General features: G+C 50.4%; 1 protein-coding gene across 3 annotated transcripts in view; it reads right to left on the reverse strand.

The window, feature by feature from the left end:
- The window catches only part of CNNM4 (cyclin and CBS domain divalent metal cation transport mediator 4), a 38,845-nt gene extending 23,449 nt beyond the window's left edge, over positions 1–15,396 (reverse strand). For all 3 annotated transcript variants that reach the window (XM_082427322.1, XM_082427321.1, XM_082427320.1), the window contains exon 1: positions 13,903–15,396. In XM_082427322.1, coding sequence (XP_082283448.1) covers positions 13,903–15,304 — 1,402 coding nt within the window. In that variant the 5' untranslated portion in view covers positions 15,305–15,396. The remainder of the gene's footprint in view (positions 1–13,902) is intronic.

Raw genomic sequence — 15,396 nt, forward strand, 5'->3', positions numbered from 1 at the left:
CAAGTGCTGGTGTCTTGGTCCTCAGTGATGTGGAAACCTCTCCTGGAGGACACAGCCAGGGATGGTGCAGAGGGTGGGGAGGAACACAGAGAACTAGAGCTACATTACACAGTGGAAAGAAAGAAAGTGGAGAGACGATGCTGGCCCGGCTGACATGCCTGTGAGGGGAGGAAGGCACCACCAGCCTCCTTTTGACTTTGGACTCTTCCAGCAAACTGCTTCTCTCTCTTTCCACCAGTCCTCTGGTCTCAGGAGCCCCCCTGGCCTTTCCCCGTGGATTCCCAGCTCCTGGCCATCTGGCCTCCCGCCCCAGCCCCCTGCCCCCGAGGAGAAGCCCCTTCCTCACCACTCCCCGCAGGACCGCTCACAGACTCAGCACACTTACTGCCTTTAGAGGCACCTGCTCTTTTGGATCTGTTTGTGCAACCAGCTAATAATCTACTGGCAAATCAACCTAAAAACTGGACCACTGTTAATGAGCCCATATGTTGCATGTTATTCATGAAGAGATAATAGGAAATTCTCTTAAATGTTAACATCAAGATAACATTAATTCTGGGACTAGTGTTCTCCTGAACTAACCTAGTAATCCTATCCCCAGTCACAAAAAAAAAGGTTTTTTGTTTTGTTTCCATTGGTGAAGCCCAGTTGGTTCCTGGTAATCATACACGTTTCCAAATAATTCGTAAACTAATAAAATCATTCTAGACCTTGATATCAAAATCTGAAGGAGAAAAAAAAAAAAAAAACCCTAAAGAAGGAGAAAAACTGCAGCAACATTTCCCGTGATTTAAGAGGTTTATACTGGTTGTCTGAAGGAGAAGCAGGAAACGGGGAGGGAGAGGGTGAGATAATTACTTGCTATGTTCAAATTTGCTCGCCTAAACTGAAATATTAGTTAAAAGAAGGAAAAAGACTCAATTATTAAGCAATTACTTTTCCTGCCACAACAAACAAACAAACAAAAACCTAACGGGGACACCTTGTAATAATATCTTCCTCAATTGCTTCTTTAATGGCAGAACAAATACTTACAGGCCAATCTCTCTTATGAACGTAGATGCCGAAATTCTAAACAAAGATATTGGCAAATCAAATCCAATGACGTGTAAAAAGAATACATCACGACTAAGTCAGGTTTATTCCAGTTATACAACAAATGTTTAAGGATTAACGTTCAAAAATCAATCAGTATAATTCAGAAAAAGGGAGATTAATCACTCAATCATCTCAGCAGATATTTAAATAAGAATGCCCACTGTCACCAGGTCAACATGATCCTATATGTCCTAGGCAGTGAAATAAGGCAAGAACAAGATATAAAATATATAAAGTTTAGCAGTAAATAAATAAAATTGCCATTATTCATAGGCAACATAATTATACGTGTAAAAAAGCCAAACGAATCTAAAATAAACTATTTGAATTAAATAGTCAATTTGGCAAGGTCAATGAATTCAGAGTCACTCTACAAAAATTAACTACATTTCTCTTTACTTGTGAAGTATAATAAAGCATATAACTGGTCTCTGACCCTAGTTCCTGGCACGGAGCTTCAAAAACGCTTGGATTTCCTGAGTGACAGGAGTGTCTTTGTGATGTTAATAAGATGGCTCCAGGGAATTCCCTGGTGGTCCAGTGGTTAGGACTCCGTGCCCTCACTGCTGAGGGCCCGGATTCGCTCCCTGGTCGGAGAACTAAGATCCCACAAGTTTCGGGGAGCAGCCAAAAAATAATAATGATAATTTTGATGACTCTAGGTGGGACCCTAGAGAGAGACTGGAGATGGTCACCAGTTAAACTAAAGAGGGCACAAAAGGCCCTACCTCCAGGGAAGGCCAATGACTTAATCAAGCATGCTAAGGAAGTCCTGATGATAAAAACTCTGGATCCCAAAGCTCAGTGGGGCGTCCAGGTTGGTGAACACACCGATGTACCAGGAGGGTGACACACTCTGGCTCCAGAGGGAGAGGGCATGGAAGCTCCCTGTCCCTCAGACAGACCCCATCCTAGGTACATTCTTTAAAATAAAACTAATCGTAAGTGTAGCACTTTCCTGAGTTCTGTGAGCCGTTCTAGCAAATTATCAAACCTGAGGGGGAGTCATGAAAACCCCTGAGTGTATAGCCAGTTGGTCAGATGTACACAAGTGGGGGGGTCACTACTTGAGGCTGGCATCTGGGGTGAGAGCCGTCTCTGGAGGACTGAGCCCTTACACCCATGGGGACTGATGCTAACGCCAGGTGGTTGGCACCAGAACTAAACTGCAATACACCCTGGTTGGAACAATCTGCAACAAACAAATGAAAAATAAAATTTTAAAGACACTGCTTAAAATCACCAAATACCTAGCAATAAATCAAGAAAAGAAGTGTAAGACTTCTACACAGAAAATGACTATATTATTGAAAGAAATTAAGAGAGCATGAACTAATGGAGGGGTAACATGTTTGTAGATTGGAAGATTCATTACTATACAGAGGTCAAGTCTTCAAGTTATCTATAGTCAATGCAATTCCATAAAATTCCCAGGCAAAAAAGGTTAAGAATAGTCAAGACAATCTTGAAGAACAAAGAACAAAGTATCGGACATTATCAGGTACCAAAGCTTACTGTAAAAGTACTGCAATTATGTCAATGCAGTATTGGAACAAGGAAAACTAAAGAGACCAATGGAAGAGGGCCCAGACCTACATATATACCACGGTTCAGTGAGGAAAGGACAGTCCTTTCAATGAGTTCTACTGAAGTAGTTGGACATCCATATGGATTTTTTAAAAAAAGAATCTTGACCTGTAACACATCAAAAACAAAAGTAAATTCCCGAAGGATTATAGATCTCTAAGGTAAACAATACAGCTTCCAGAAGATAACACAGGATTCTAGCTTCCTGACTTTCATATAGGCAAAGAATCTCAAACAGGGAATCAAAAGCACTAACCACCACAATGGATGATAAGCATATGAGAATGTGCTCAGCATCCTTAGTCACGAGGGAAATCTATATTAAAATCACAATGAGATACCAGCACACACCTGCCTGACGGGTTAACTAAAATAAAATAAATAAGAGTCAACAATACCAGAGTTGTGAGCATAGGAGTGGAAACAGATACAAGCACTTTGGAAAACTGTCTCCTCTATGCCTATACGATGCCCTAGCATTTCTACTCCCAGGCATATTCCCAACAGAACTGGCTACATATAGTCACCAGAAGACATGCCAAGAGTGTTCTTAGTGGCATTATTTGTAAGACTCTCAAAGTGGAAACAATCCAAACGTCCACCAACAGTACCATGGTGGTGTGTTTCTATCATGGAATACTATACAGCAACGAAAAGAGAATGAACTACAGCTACAAGCAACATGCATGAAGTTCATAACCTTAATGTTGGGCAGAAGGACCCAGACATAAGAGTATATACTATACGATTCACTTATAAAAGTTCAGAAACAGAAAAAATTGACCCATGATGATTTGGGGGGCGGGGGGCAGTAACTGGGAGGGTGTGCGGGGGTCTTCTAGGATATTGATAATGTTCTATTTCTTGAGCTCAGAGGTATTTACACGAGGGTGTTCCTTTGCGAAAAACTAGCAAGCTGAATACTTATGATTTAAGCACTTTGCTTCAACAGAAAGTTTACTTTAAAACAAATCTAGGAGCTTCCCTGGTGGCGCAGTGGTTAAGAATCCGCCTGCCAATGCAGTGGACACAGGTTCAAGCCCTGGTCCTGGAAGGTCCCACATGCCGCGGAGCAACTAAGCCCGTGTGCCACAACTACTGAGCCGGCGCTCTAGAGCCCGCGAGCCACAACTACTGAGCCTGCGTGCCACAACTACTGAAATCCACACTCCTAGAGCCCGTGCTCTGCAACACGAGAAGCCACCGCAATGAGAAGCCCGCGCACCACAACGAAGAGTAGCCCCCGCTCGCCGCAACTAGAGAAAGCCCACGCACAGCAACGAAGACCCAATGCAGCCAAAAATAAATAAATAAAATAAATAAATTTAAAAAAATAAAAAATAAAATAAATCTAGGTGGTTGCCGAAAGTGAGAGGTTGGGCAAAACAGGTGAAGGTGGTCAAAAGGTACAAATTTCCAGTTATAAGTCCTTAAAATGGGGGGTGGGGGGGGCGGGAGATAAATAAGTCCTGGGGATGTAATGTACAGCATGAGCACTATAGTTAATAGTTAATAAATAATATGTACTGTCTATTTGAAAGTTGCTAAGAGAGTAGACCTTAAAGGTTCTCATCACAAGAAAAAAATTTTTGTAACTATGTGTGGTGACGGATGTTAACTAGACTTACCGCAATGACCGCTTCACAACATATACATACAGCAAATCATTTTGTTTTATACCTGAAACTGATATAATGTAATCTGTCAATTATATCTCAATTTTTTAAAATGTAGAACTGACAGTAAATTTTCTAGCCTGGGGTTACTGGAATAGCCCAATCTTCTGGTCTCTTTCTCAATACCTACAACCCCCCCTGAGAAGTGACACAGAACAGCAGTCAAGGGCTTGGCCCGTGGAGGGGAGCAGTCTGGGGTGGCCACTTAGCTGTCATGTGGCTAAGAAAGAAAGATTCTCAGCCTCTCTGAGCCTCAGTTCCCTGTCTACAGCGCTTGGAGGATTAATTCAGTATTCAACAAAGGCTAACCATTCATGAAGGCACTTCTTCCTTCTTTAACGATCCCTGCTCTACCCTCTTCCAGAGCTTGGGTCTGGGGCATTTCTGGGGAGACTGGGCCTCTTGGGGAGCCTCAGTCCCTTGGATCCCCCTCTTGTTCCTGCTGCTTTTCTATCACAGCCTCTTACCTCCCTAACTGGGGCACCAGGGAGGACAGGTGACTGGTGGATCCTGAGATGAAAGAACCCACACAGGGGCGCAGCTGGTAAATGTGGCCACGCTCCTTTCCCAGACATCTCCCCAGAGCAGCGACCCCCAGACTGTGCTTCTGCAGTGAGACCACAAAGGCGCTGGCCATCAGGACGGCTGCCTGAACTTTTCCCAATTTGCGGGAAACAAATAACTGAATGAGGAGCATCTCCTCAGTTTTAAGTTACTCTTCTGGACATTTTTTTTCTTAAGTTCTGGCTTCTGTTACCCTTAACATACACGCTAGGGTCCAGATAAGATGCCATCTGAATTAGCGTGCAATTATATACCAGGCTCTTTTGACCTCAATGTATTCATAATTCCAAGAAAGACACCACGCCCAGACAGTGGGGCAGCTGCCACCCAAGCCAGTATGTAAGAACCACCGTGGCCCAAGTGGGTGTCAACACCAACGGGGGTACCTTTTGGATAGTAGTAACAGTAATTTTTAAAACAGCTGACATTTATTGCACGACAACATGGTGCCAGGCGCTGAGCTGAGCCCTGTACGTGCCCTACCTCATTCTGTCCTCCCCACAACCTCCGGGTTGGGTGCTGTCATTCTTGTGGATGACCAAATCACCAGCCACCAAAGAGAAATTTCTCTGAGCCCAAAAGTCAGTCACTATTTTAAGCCTTTTACAAAATAAACTCCACTGCACAAGCGTTTGCTCCCTTTTTAAACTTACTCTTGAGAAAGTTTGATGAGAGACGGACGTACATTTAAAGCAGGACTCTAGGTGATGGTGCATATGTGCGTGTGTGTGTGTGTGTGTGTGTGTGTGTGTGTGAGAGAGAAAGAGAGAGAGGGAGGGAGGGAGAGGGAGCGCCTGCCTGGAGTGGATAAATGTGTGTGTCTGTCTGCCGGTGGGTGTGGGTAAGAGTGTAAAACGATGCCTGAGTGTGTGTGGGAGTGAGCCTGCCTGTGTGTGAGTGGGTAGGTGGGTACGTATGTGTGCATGTATGTGTGTGCGTGTGTGGACGTGGGTGTGTGTGGGTGTGGATGTAGGTGTGTGGGTGTGGATGTAGGTGTGGGGTCGTGTGTGTGGGTGTGGATGTAGGTGTGGGGTCGTGTGTGTGCGTGTGTGGATGTGGGTGTTTGTGTGTATGGATGCAGGTGTGGGAGTGAGACTGCCTGTGTGTGAGTGGGTAGGTGGGTGCGTATGTGTGCATGTATGTGTGTGCGTGTGTGGACGTAGGTGTGTGTGAGTGTGGATGTAGGTGTGGGGTCGTGTGTGTGAGTGTGTGGACATGGATGTGTGTGTGTGTGGATGTAGGTGTGGGGTTGTGTGTGTGTGTGTGTGGACGTGGGTGTGGGGTCGTGTGTGTGAGAGTGTGGATGTGGGTGTGTGTGGGTGTGGATGCAGGTGTGGGGTCGTGTGTGTGTGTGTGTGTGTGTGTGTGGACGTGGGTGTGTGTGGGTGTGGATGTAGGTGTGGGAGTGAGCCTGCCTGGGGCGGGGCAGGGGGTGGGGGTGGAAGGCTTCCTTCCAACCAAGGCTCCTGGCTGCCAGCTGGCCAGAGACCAGGCGTTCCAGAGAGCCCGGCGAAACCAGTCTTTCGAGAACCCTGCCCAGGTCACGGTAAATAGGCCCTGCAGCAGGGAAGAGACTCTGGCTGTAACCTCTGGGGAATGCTCCAGCAATCCTAGGTTTAACCCCCAACGAAACAGGCTGGCGGCCGCACATCCCAGCCCTCTGGGCTCACCTTGTCAGCCACAGAACGCAGCCCAGCCCTCAGTCTGTGGAAATCCTCCTAGACGCTCCTCCTAAGAATCCCAGGGGTAAAAAGGGATTTCACTTCTTATCAGAGGAGAAATCTGAAGAACCGATCTAAACTGTGTTCCGAAAAGCAGAGCACAAAATTATACATAGACAGTGACTTCAACGTGAAAACACGTAAGGGCAGCTAATGAGAGAGAGCATGGCTGTAAAAATGAAAATGATTTTGAGCCTGTTGTCTTGTAACAAGATTTTTTAAACTTTAAAAAAAAAAAGATTAAATTTCTAAAAAGTGGACTTCCCTGGTGGCGCAGTGGTTAAGAATCCGCCTGCCAATGCAGGAGACACGGGTTCGATCCCTGGTCTGGGAGGATCCCACATGCCGCGGAGCAACTGGGCCCGTGCGCCACAACTACTGAGCCTGCGCTCTAGAGCCCGTGAGCCACAACTACTGAAGCCCACACGCCTAGAGCCCGTGCTCCACAACAAAGAAAAGCCCCCGCAATGAGAAACCCACGCACTGCAACGAAGAGCAGCCCCCGCTCGCCGCAACTGGAGAGGGCCTGCATGCAGCAACGAAGACCCAATGCAGCCAAAAATAAAATAAATAAATAAATTTTAAAAAAAATTTCTAAAAAGTTATCAAAGTAAATTAAAATATTAAAAGTGCTTCTAAGTCACTGGTTTCTGGATTGTTTGGTTTTGATTTTTGCCTGTTTTCAAAGGCTCTGATAATGATATGTAGGTCTTTTTAATTAACATTAAGGAAAAGAAATTCCATAATGAATGGGACAGGAATAGAGTAAGTAGTCTAGAATCCAGTCTACGAAATGAGCCAGGTGTCCTTTCTGTAGCCACAAAGCCTTTTACAGCTGGATGTCCTGGGACGCTCAGGTGTGATGAGAGGGGTAACCCGAGGTTCAGGACAGGAGAGCAGCCTGTCATAGGGCAGCTGTGCCCAATGGCAGATGGAGGGGCTCGGAGAACAAGGGGAGGGCACTGGATCAGACGGCAGCAACAGCACCAGGAAGCTGCTCCCCGTCCTCTTAGCTGAGGGCCACCTTGGGCACCTCTAGGAAATTCCATAACCCTCACATCCTCCTGGCAAGTTCTGCTGAGAAGCTCAAAACTCCCTAAGGCCAAAGGAAGGCAGAAAGAGAGAGCCAGCCCTAGGACAGGCAAGGCAAGCTGTCCCTCCCCGCAGGCTGGGCTGAAGGAACCAGGGGGCTCCGCTAAAATCAATCACCAAGTCAGCGACAGAAGGGTCCGGTCCACCCTCCCCCTCTAGGCACACTCCCCTCTTAGAGAGTGTCTGATAAACAGGCTTGCGGCCCCTGCCCTCGAGGAGACAGCCGGGCAGGAAAACGTCATGCGAGGCACCATTCCCTTCCCTCAAGGATGTCCTAGCTGTTCAGTTACCTGGCTCATCAGCATGACAGCACTACCTCGGGGCACGGGCACACAGCAGTGGCACCTCCCAGCCCCTCTGGAAAGGGCTGAGAGGCGGTCACAGTATGCAGAAGCAGTTTCCCCCATAGTTGGCACCAAGGACTGAGAAGCTCATTTCTCACCCTGTGGTCTCGTCCAAGTGCTCCCAGAACAAGAGACACAGACGTGAAAAGTGCTGTGTCTATTCCCCCTCGAAGATAGAGCTGAAATGTCAGCTTTCTACTGACAAGACAAGCAAGGCTCCGGCTTCCGGAGGGTCCCCTGCCCCTTATCCACTTCTCCTGCAGGACACAGGAGAAGTGTGGTTTTGTGTTTCTGTGCACTGTTTTCAATATTAAACATCTGTCCAATACCTCCTGCCCAGACCAGAGGAGTCCAGGAAAACTCTAGAGCTGGTCTTTTGGATTAGAAATACAAGACTTTTGACAAGTAAAGATCTAAGAAGCTCTTATTAGGGCCTGGCCGTAAGGCAGAGCCTTCCAGTACACAAATAAGAGCTTGAGGAAGAGATCTGTAAATAGAAGATGGGTGAGGTGCTCTCAGCTCTGGCTCCCCTACGGAAGCCGGCCCACGCGCTGCACATGCACCGCACTGAAGAGAAAGTGAGCAGCAAGCTGGCCAGTGCTTTGTCAGTTGCCCCGCTGGCATCTCTGCCCCGACAGGCAGCTCCTGTCACTCACTCAGATACACTTGCCCCCGGGGAAGCTTCCTGAGATCAGATCACCAGCTCAGTTCAAGAGTGTTTCCAGGTGGAGCTGTCCGAGATCAGGTGTAGAGCTGCCTTCGCTCTCCACTCTGGAGGCCGCCCTCTCCCAGAACCTCGGGACCACTGTCCCATCCCACAGCTGGGCTCAGCACTCGCCCTATGCGACCTCCCCAGGAGGCTCCCCAAACCAGGCCTGCGTGGCTCTTTCTCATCTCGCCAGGGAGCCGCTTCGGCCGGCGGGGCTTCTCCACGCCTCACACGCTCTGCCTGCTCTCAGTTGGCTCCCAAACCTGCTCTCAGTTGGCTCCCAAACCTTTCAGCCGGGTCCCCGCCTCACTCCCGAGCCCCACGTGGCACTTCCCCTGCATACCTGCCTGGATGGACTGCACCCTCGTGCTGCTTGGGGTGGCCCAGGGCCAGCAGCACGGGCATCATCTGAGAGCTTGTCAGAAAGGCAGACCCTTGGGCCGCACCCCAAACCCACTGAGTTCTCATCTGCGTTTGAACAGAAGACCTAGGCGGTCGGACATTCGTTGAAGCGCCAGACGCTCCGGTGCACACAATGCTGGGCACAGAAGTCTGATAACGGGTCACACCCGTTATTATTTAGCACCACCCCTCCCTCCACCCTCACCAAACTGGCTCTGCTCCCTCCTCTGCCCACTCCCGTCAAATGACAACATCATCAACTTGAATCCCAGGCAAAAACCTCAGATGTTCACAACTACTTCCCACCCCGACTCCAACATCTCCGTAGTAATCACTGGGCCCTGTCATTCTGACTGCAGAAGCGTCTGGAGGTCTAGGCCTTCCCGGGTCCCACCGTGCCTACCTGTCTCCCTGGCAGACAGCGGCTGCTGTGAACAGGGCTGTGTTAGTCCTCTGACTCCCAGTAGCTAGCACACCATCTGACACACAGGCTTCCAAAAGTTAGATGTTTGTTGAACAAATGAAAAGAACAAGCAGGTGGAGGGAAATAAGATACTTAAGGTGCGCCAGACGGTAGGAACCCAAAGCAAATGCAAAAATTATGCAGTGTTCTTTCCAGCCTGTATAAAGTTGTTTCAGGAATAATATTAAGCAGGTGGGGAAAATGTGATGTGACATAGCTGGAAATATGGGAGGAGTTTTCGATGAAATTATCTCTAGCTTTTTCCCTCCAAAGTATAACTCACTAACTGTCTATGAGGAGCAGTAATAGGTGCAAGGTTACCCCAGGGGTCAGTGACCAAAGACTAAAGAAGAGCTGAATGCCTGGGAGGGGCAGGAATGCCCCGGAGGGAGGGGGAGGGAAGGGCACAGCGGAAGCTGGAGGGTGGGTTTCAATGAGGGGCGGAGCTTCCGAACTCTCAAGTGGAGAGTTCATTCATTACTGTGCTTCCAGAGTCTGGGGGAGCAACTGTGGTGAAGGAAAAACACAGCAGGGCCAGGAGCAGCCCAGGGAAGCTTCGTTTTAAGATTTTGAGCTGTAGCCAAACTCAACCAAAACGCCCAGTACTGCGAACATTCTAGGCGAGGTTTAAGTGGAAGGACCAAGGGTCAAATTGCAGGAGCCTCTCAGTGGCCTCACAGCTCTCACCAACTAGCGAGTCTTACTCCTGAGGGCCTGCAGCACCAGGCATCCTGTCTGGCACATAGCACGGGGTTCAGTAAACGGTGACAGCTGCCTTGAGTTGGAAGGCAGAAGCGGCTGGGAAGCTGTCACCTCGTTGCTTTGGTCCCTAGGCGAAGCTCAGCGCCCCCAGGCCTGCAATGACTCTCTGAGCCTGTCTCTAAGTGTGTAGGAGCACATTCATGACTCTCACTAATGAGTGAAGCCATGTCAGCTCCTGATGGTCAAAGACCGCTTATTCACCGAGAAACTGAGGCACAGGGAAGGAGAACCAAGACTCCACACTCTGCTTCTCAGTCCCTGACCTGAACCTCTGATACATGTGTCACTGCAGGAGCACCTCCTGGCTTTCTTGGGGCAGCTGGAAATGTCAAGTCCCTGGATAACAGCACAACACACCCATTTTTCTTTATCCCTTATCAGCTCAGTCAAAATTCTAAGACTTCTGGAATGTGGATAATTCTCTCTCAAACCTGACAGGTCATTCGTTCATTCAGTGACTTTTTATTGAGGTCTTACTATGTGCCAAGAACCATGTTACGTGCCAGGGATATATTGGTGAACAGAACTTAGAGCCCTGCCCTTTGGAACTTACATTCTAGTGGGAGGAGACAGACAATAAAAAACAAAGTAAACTCGTAAATTGTACAGTTGTTAGAAAGTGATATGAGAAAAAGAAAAATGAGCACAGGGTAGGTCTGGGTAGATCAGGAAGGTCAGGGTGGGAAGGGGGTTACAGTTTTAACTAGGGTGACAGGAAGGCCTCACTGAGAACGTGAAGTTGAAGCAGACCTGAGGGAGGGGAGAGTAAGCCATGCAAAGTCTGGGAAGAACATTGCAGCCTGAGGGAACAGCCAGGGCAAAGGCTCTAGGGTGGGAGTGTCCTCAAGGCCAGCAAGGCCAGCAGGGCTTGCCAGAGAGAGCCATTCACTTGTAGCTCATTCATTGTTTAACAAACATTTACTGTTAATTTCTTCCCTAGCAACTGAGTGGAGAAAACACTAATAAGGCATGATCCCAACCCTCAAGGAGCTTATAATGCTGGTGGGTAAGGTGGAGATAAAATGACCTTAAAAGAGGATTACACCCGCAGTGGAAAGACTCTGGCAGAATTCAGGACCCTCACCCAACTTGGAGGTGCCAAAGGGTCCCCTGAAGCACAGAACAGACACTTGGCTAGACTAGCCAGGCACCCTGGCCCCGATTTTGGTGCTGCTGACGATGCTGGCTGTGTTAACCTGGCTTGTTGGTTTTTCTTAGCTAAAAAAGAAGCCTTCCAAACACCAGATTTGTAAAGAAAATCCTTTAAGTTGCAGATGTACACTAAGCGTTTGCCGCGTCCTGGAGGGCCTTAGACTGAAAAGGTAGATGCCAGATGGAAAGATCTGGCAGAGGTCACACTGCGGGGAGCCAAGCATGGCAACGAGGTAAGACTGGGAACAAGGAAGTGATGGTGTAACACCCCGGGTACGTTCACTCGGGGTGACCAGCCATCACACTCGCATCTCCAGGGCCTCTCACTGCACAGGGCAGACTGTGCCTGTGTTTCCATGGAATTACCAGCACCCCCTCCAGGCCTCAGTCTCAAGCTGCAAGCCTGTTAAGGAGGAGAGTCCAGTGGACTAAAATGTGCATCTGCAGAGCCCCACTCAGCAGCGCTCTGGCCTGAGAGATGCTAGCTCTGTTTCCTCAGCTTCAGGAAATGGTACTTTTTTTTTTTTTTTTTTTTAAGATGAGTCCAAAGGTGGCCCTGCCAAGACCCAGGACGCTCCCACCCTGCTGATCAGGGTGGGAAGAAGCCTGACCAAGCCAATCCATACAGGTTGGATCCAGATGCGGGCTGAATGATGCAAACGCGCTGGTCGGGTGTGTCACCAGCAACAGTCCCAAAGACCATCGAGGTGGTGAGGAGGAAGCTGCCCTGGTGAGTCCTAACCCGGCTCCTGACCAAGCAACATGGGAGAGGTCCTCTGGGCCTAGAGGCTGCAGGGTGGGGTGGGGCACAAATCCTCAGTGCTCTTCCGTTCAGACTCTGAAGCTCCCCCAGGCTGTGCCGTCACCACCGGTCCCTCTGCAGTGAGACGAACCTTACTGGGCTGTCTCCCACTCAAGTCCTCCTCAGCTCTGACGCTGAGATTCAGTCTGTCAAACTGAAAAAGGGAAGGTACCTGGCCCTGACCTTGACCCCAGCATCCTTGCCAGGCCAGCTCCTCCCAAACCCACTCCATCACCCACTGACCCAAGCCAGTTCAAGCTCTCCTCCACTCTCGGTTCCAGAAATGACTGAAAAGGGTCTGGGCTCTTGCTCCCAGCTAGAAGCTAGAAGGCCTCAGCCAGAGGGAGTTCCACCTACGGGAAACAAAGCAAAGTCCCCAGGTTTAGGATAAGGTCCCTCTCCCTCTTCCCCCATTCCTTTATAGAGAGCTTCCCTTTCTGCCTCCTCTCTCCCTTTGGCCTAGGAGGGTTTTACTCCATAATTGGTTTGTTTACTGTCACTCTGAAGGCTTCGGACTGGCAGAGGTAGGAGAAAAGTTTTGTTGGAAGTAAGGAAAGGGATGTGCGCCCTGAGCTCTGAGGCTGGTGAGTAAACCCGCCGAGTGTCTCTCTAACTACCTGAAAATTGGCCAAGAACCCGTGTGAGAAAAAAACACAAGGCAATGCAAGGCCCGCTGAAGATTCCCAGCACACCACAGGAGGGAAGCTTATGTTTGGCGCCTGGGAAAGACAGAACAATAACCGAAACTTAATCGGCTTGCTTCTGCTGAATAGTTGAAAGCGTTACTTGGCATTATTCTGAGCGGGGAGCCAACTAGAGCCCTCCCAATTCGGCTTCTGTGGGCCAGGAGCTCCAGTGACACCGTTCCCCTGCTCCAAAACCTTCCATAGCTCCAAGCTTCCAGCAGGCTGACTGCCCTGACTTTCAGGCTCTTCCTGAGGCCCCAGATGACTCAGTCTCTCCCCCACTGACCAGTGATCAGCAGAGCCTGTACCCATAGGAACAGGACCACCTGCTGGGCCACAAGCACATCCTTTGCTCCCCAACTCAGCTTCTCTGCTCGAGGTGTTCCCTCTGCCTCAAGTACCAAGTCTCCCCACCTTTCAAGGCTCTCCTCAAATGTTCCCTCCCCTGTGAAGGTTTTCCCAGTTCCCCGGCCCCTTCCCCACCCGACCCCTTCCCCACCCGACCCCAGTGCGACGTGCTGGCGCCGGTTCCTTGCCCTCATCTCCATGCCCTGGTGTTGGCCTCTTCTGAGGCATTAGCTTCCCTCTGTCTGGCTCCCATGTGGGTGAGTGTGTCTTGCTCTGCTTTGATTCACCTGAAGCACAAAGCACAGCTCCTGGCAGACAGCAGATGCTTAAGAACTGTTTCTGCTGCCCTGAGTACCGTTCACCTCAGAGGCACAGGAGGTGCTGAGCAAAGGGACACAGAGTCACGCGAATGGAACGCTAAGATCAGCAGACACAAACCAGGCAAGGATACGCACGACACCACAAAGAGTGAAGCGGGAGCTGCATCAGGCCTTACCCTTCTTGAACTCCTCCAGCATGGCATCCAGCTTGGTATCGTGGAAGACGAAGTGCACCGGGTGGTTGTAGAAGCGGGTGATGGTCTTGAGGGGGGTGCAGTCATCGGGGTCCACGAAGGCCAAGTCTTTGACGTAGAGAATATCTACGATGTTGGACTGCTCATCTTCATACACGGGGATGCGCGTGTAGCCGCTTTCCATGATCTCCGACATGGTGTTGAAGTCCAGGATGGCATCGCTCCGGATCATGAAGCAGTCGTGGAGCTGGGTCATGATATCCTCCACAGTTTTGGTCCGGAGTTCCAGGGCACCCTGGATCATGTTCAGCTCCTCTTTCACGAGGTCATTATAGGGCTCCGTCACCTTCAACATCTCCATCAGCTTCTCCCGATTGTAAACGGTGCGGATCTCCTGACCCAGGAAAAAGTCCAGGAGCTTGCTGATGGGGAAGCTGAGGGGGAAGGTGAGTAGCATAAAGAATTTGGTGAGAATGATGGTGTTGGCGCCCACAGCCAGCCCATGTCGGGAGCACAGGGCCTGAGGCACAATCTCCCCAAAGATGACAATGCCAATGGTGGAGAAGACCACGGCCACCAGCCCAGAGCCGATGAGGTTATCTACAAGGATGGTGAGGGAGGTGTTGACCAGCACGTTTCCCAGGAGCAGGGAGCAGAGCAAGTAGTTGCCCTTGCGTCGGATGGGCTCGATCTTGCGAGCATAGCGCCTCTCCTTCTGAGTGCCACAGTTCTGCACGATGCGCAGCTCCATGGGGTCCAGGGCCATAAGCCCCAGATTGAGGCCAGAAAATATGCCCGACAGCACCATCAGCACCAAAATGAGGAGGATGTGCAGCCAGAGGGGCAGGAACCTCCCAGCCTCCTCCACCATGAAGAGCAGCGAGTCCTTGTCCGTCCACTTCTGCCAGGGTCCGTCCACGCCGGCCCGGGTGCACAGCGCATACAGCTTCATGTTCTCGCTCCTCCGGAGGAACTTAGTGAGCACCACCAGCATCCCGGACGTGTCCCCGCGGCTCACGTTGACCAGCTTCTGGACGACCAGGTCCTTGGTGAGCTCGGGGCAGCTGGTGGAGTTGTGGATGGTCTCGGCGTTGTCCACCTCGGTGAAGGAGATCAGGTTGCTGGAGAAGGAGCCCAGCCTCTGGCCGTACAGCCTCAGGTTCACCGTGCTACCCTCGGACACGAAGATGATGCCATCCGAGTTTATCCCACACGATTTGTTGCAGCTCGCCAGCCTCATGCCCAGGATCGCGCTCCGCTGGGGGTCGCCCTGGCCGCGGGCCCCCCGCGCCCACAGCAGCACCAGCAGCACCGGCGCCACCAGGAGGAGGCGCCCTCGGGCCGGCCCGCCGCCCGGGCGCCCGCCCCCGCCCACCGGCGCCATGTTGCTCCGGCTCGGCCGCCGCCGCTCCCCGCGCCCCTCCGCGCAGCCCCTCTCACGCCGTCGCTCCTGCCGCTCCGCCGCCGCCGAGCCAA

This window comes from Balaenoptera physalus, assembly GCF_965194825.1.
Source record: "Balaenoptera physalus genome assembly, chromosome: 15".
In the NCBI taxonomy this organism is placed as follows: Eukaryota; Metazoa; Chordata; class Mammalia; order Artiodactyla; family Balaenopteridae; genus Balaenoptera; species Balaenoptera physalus.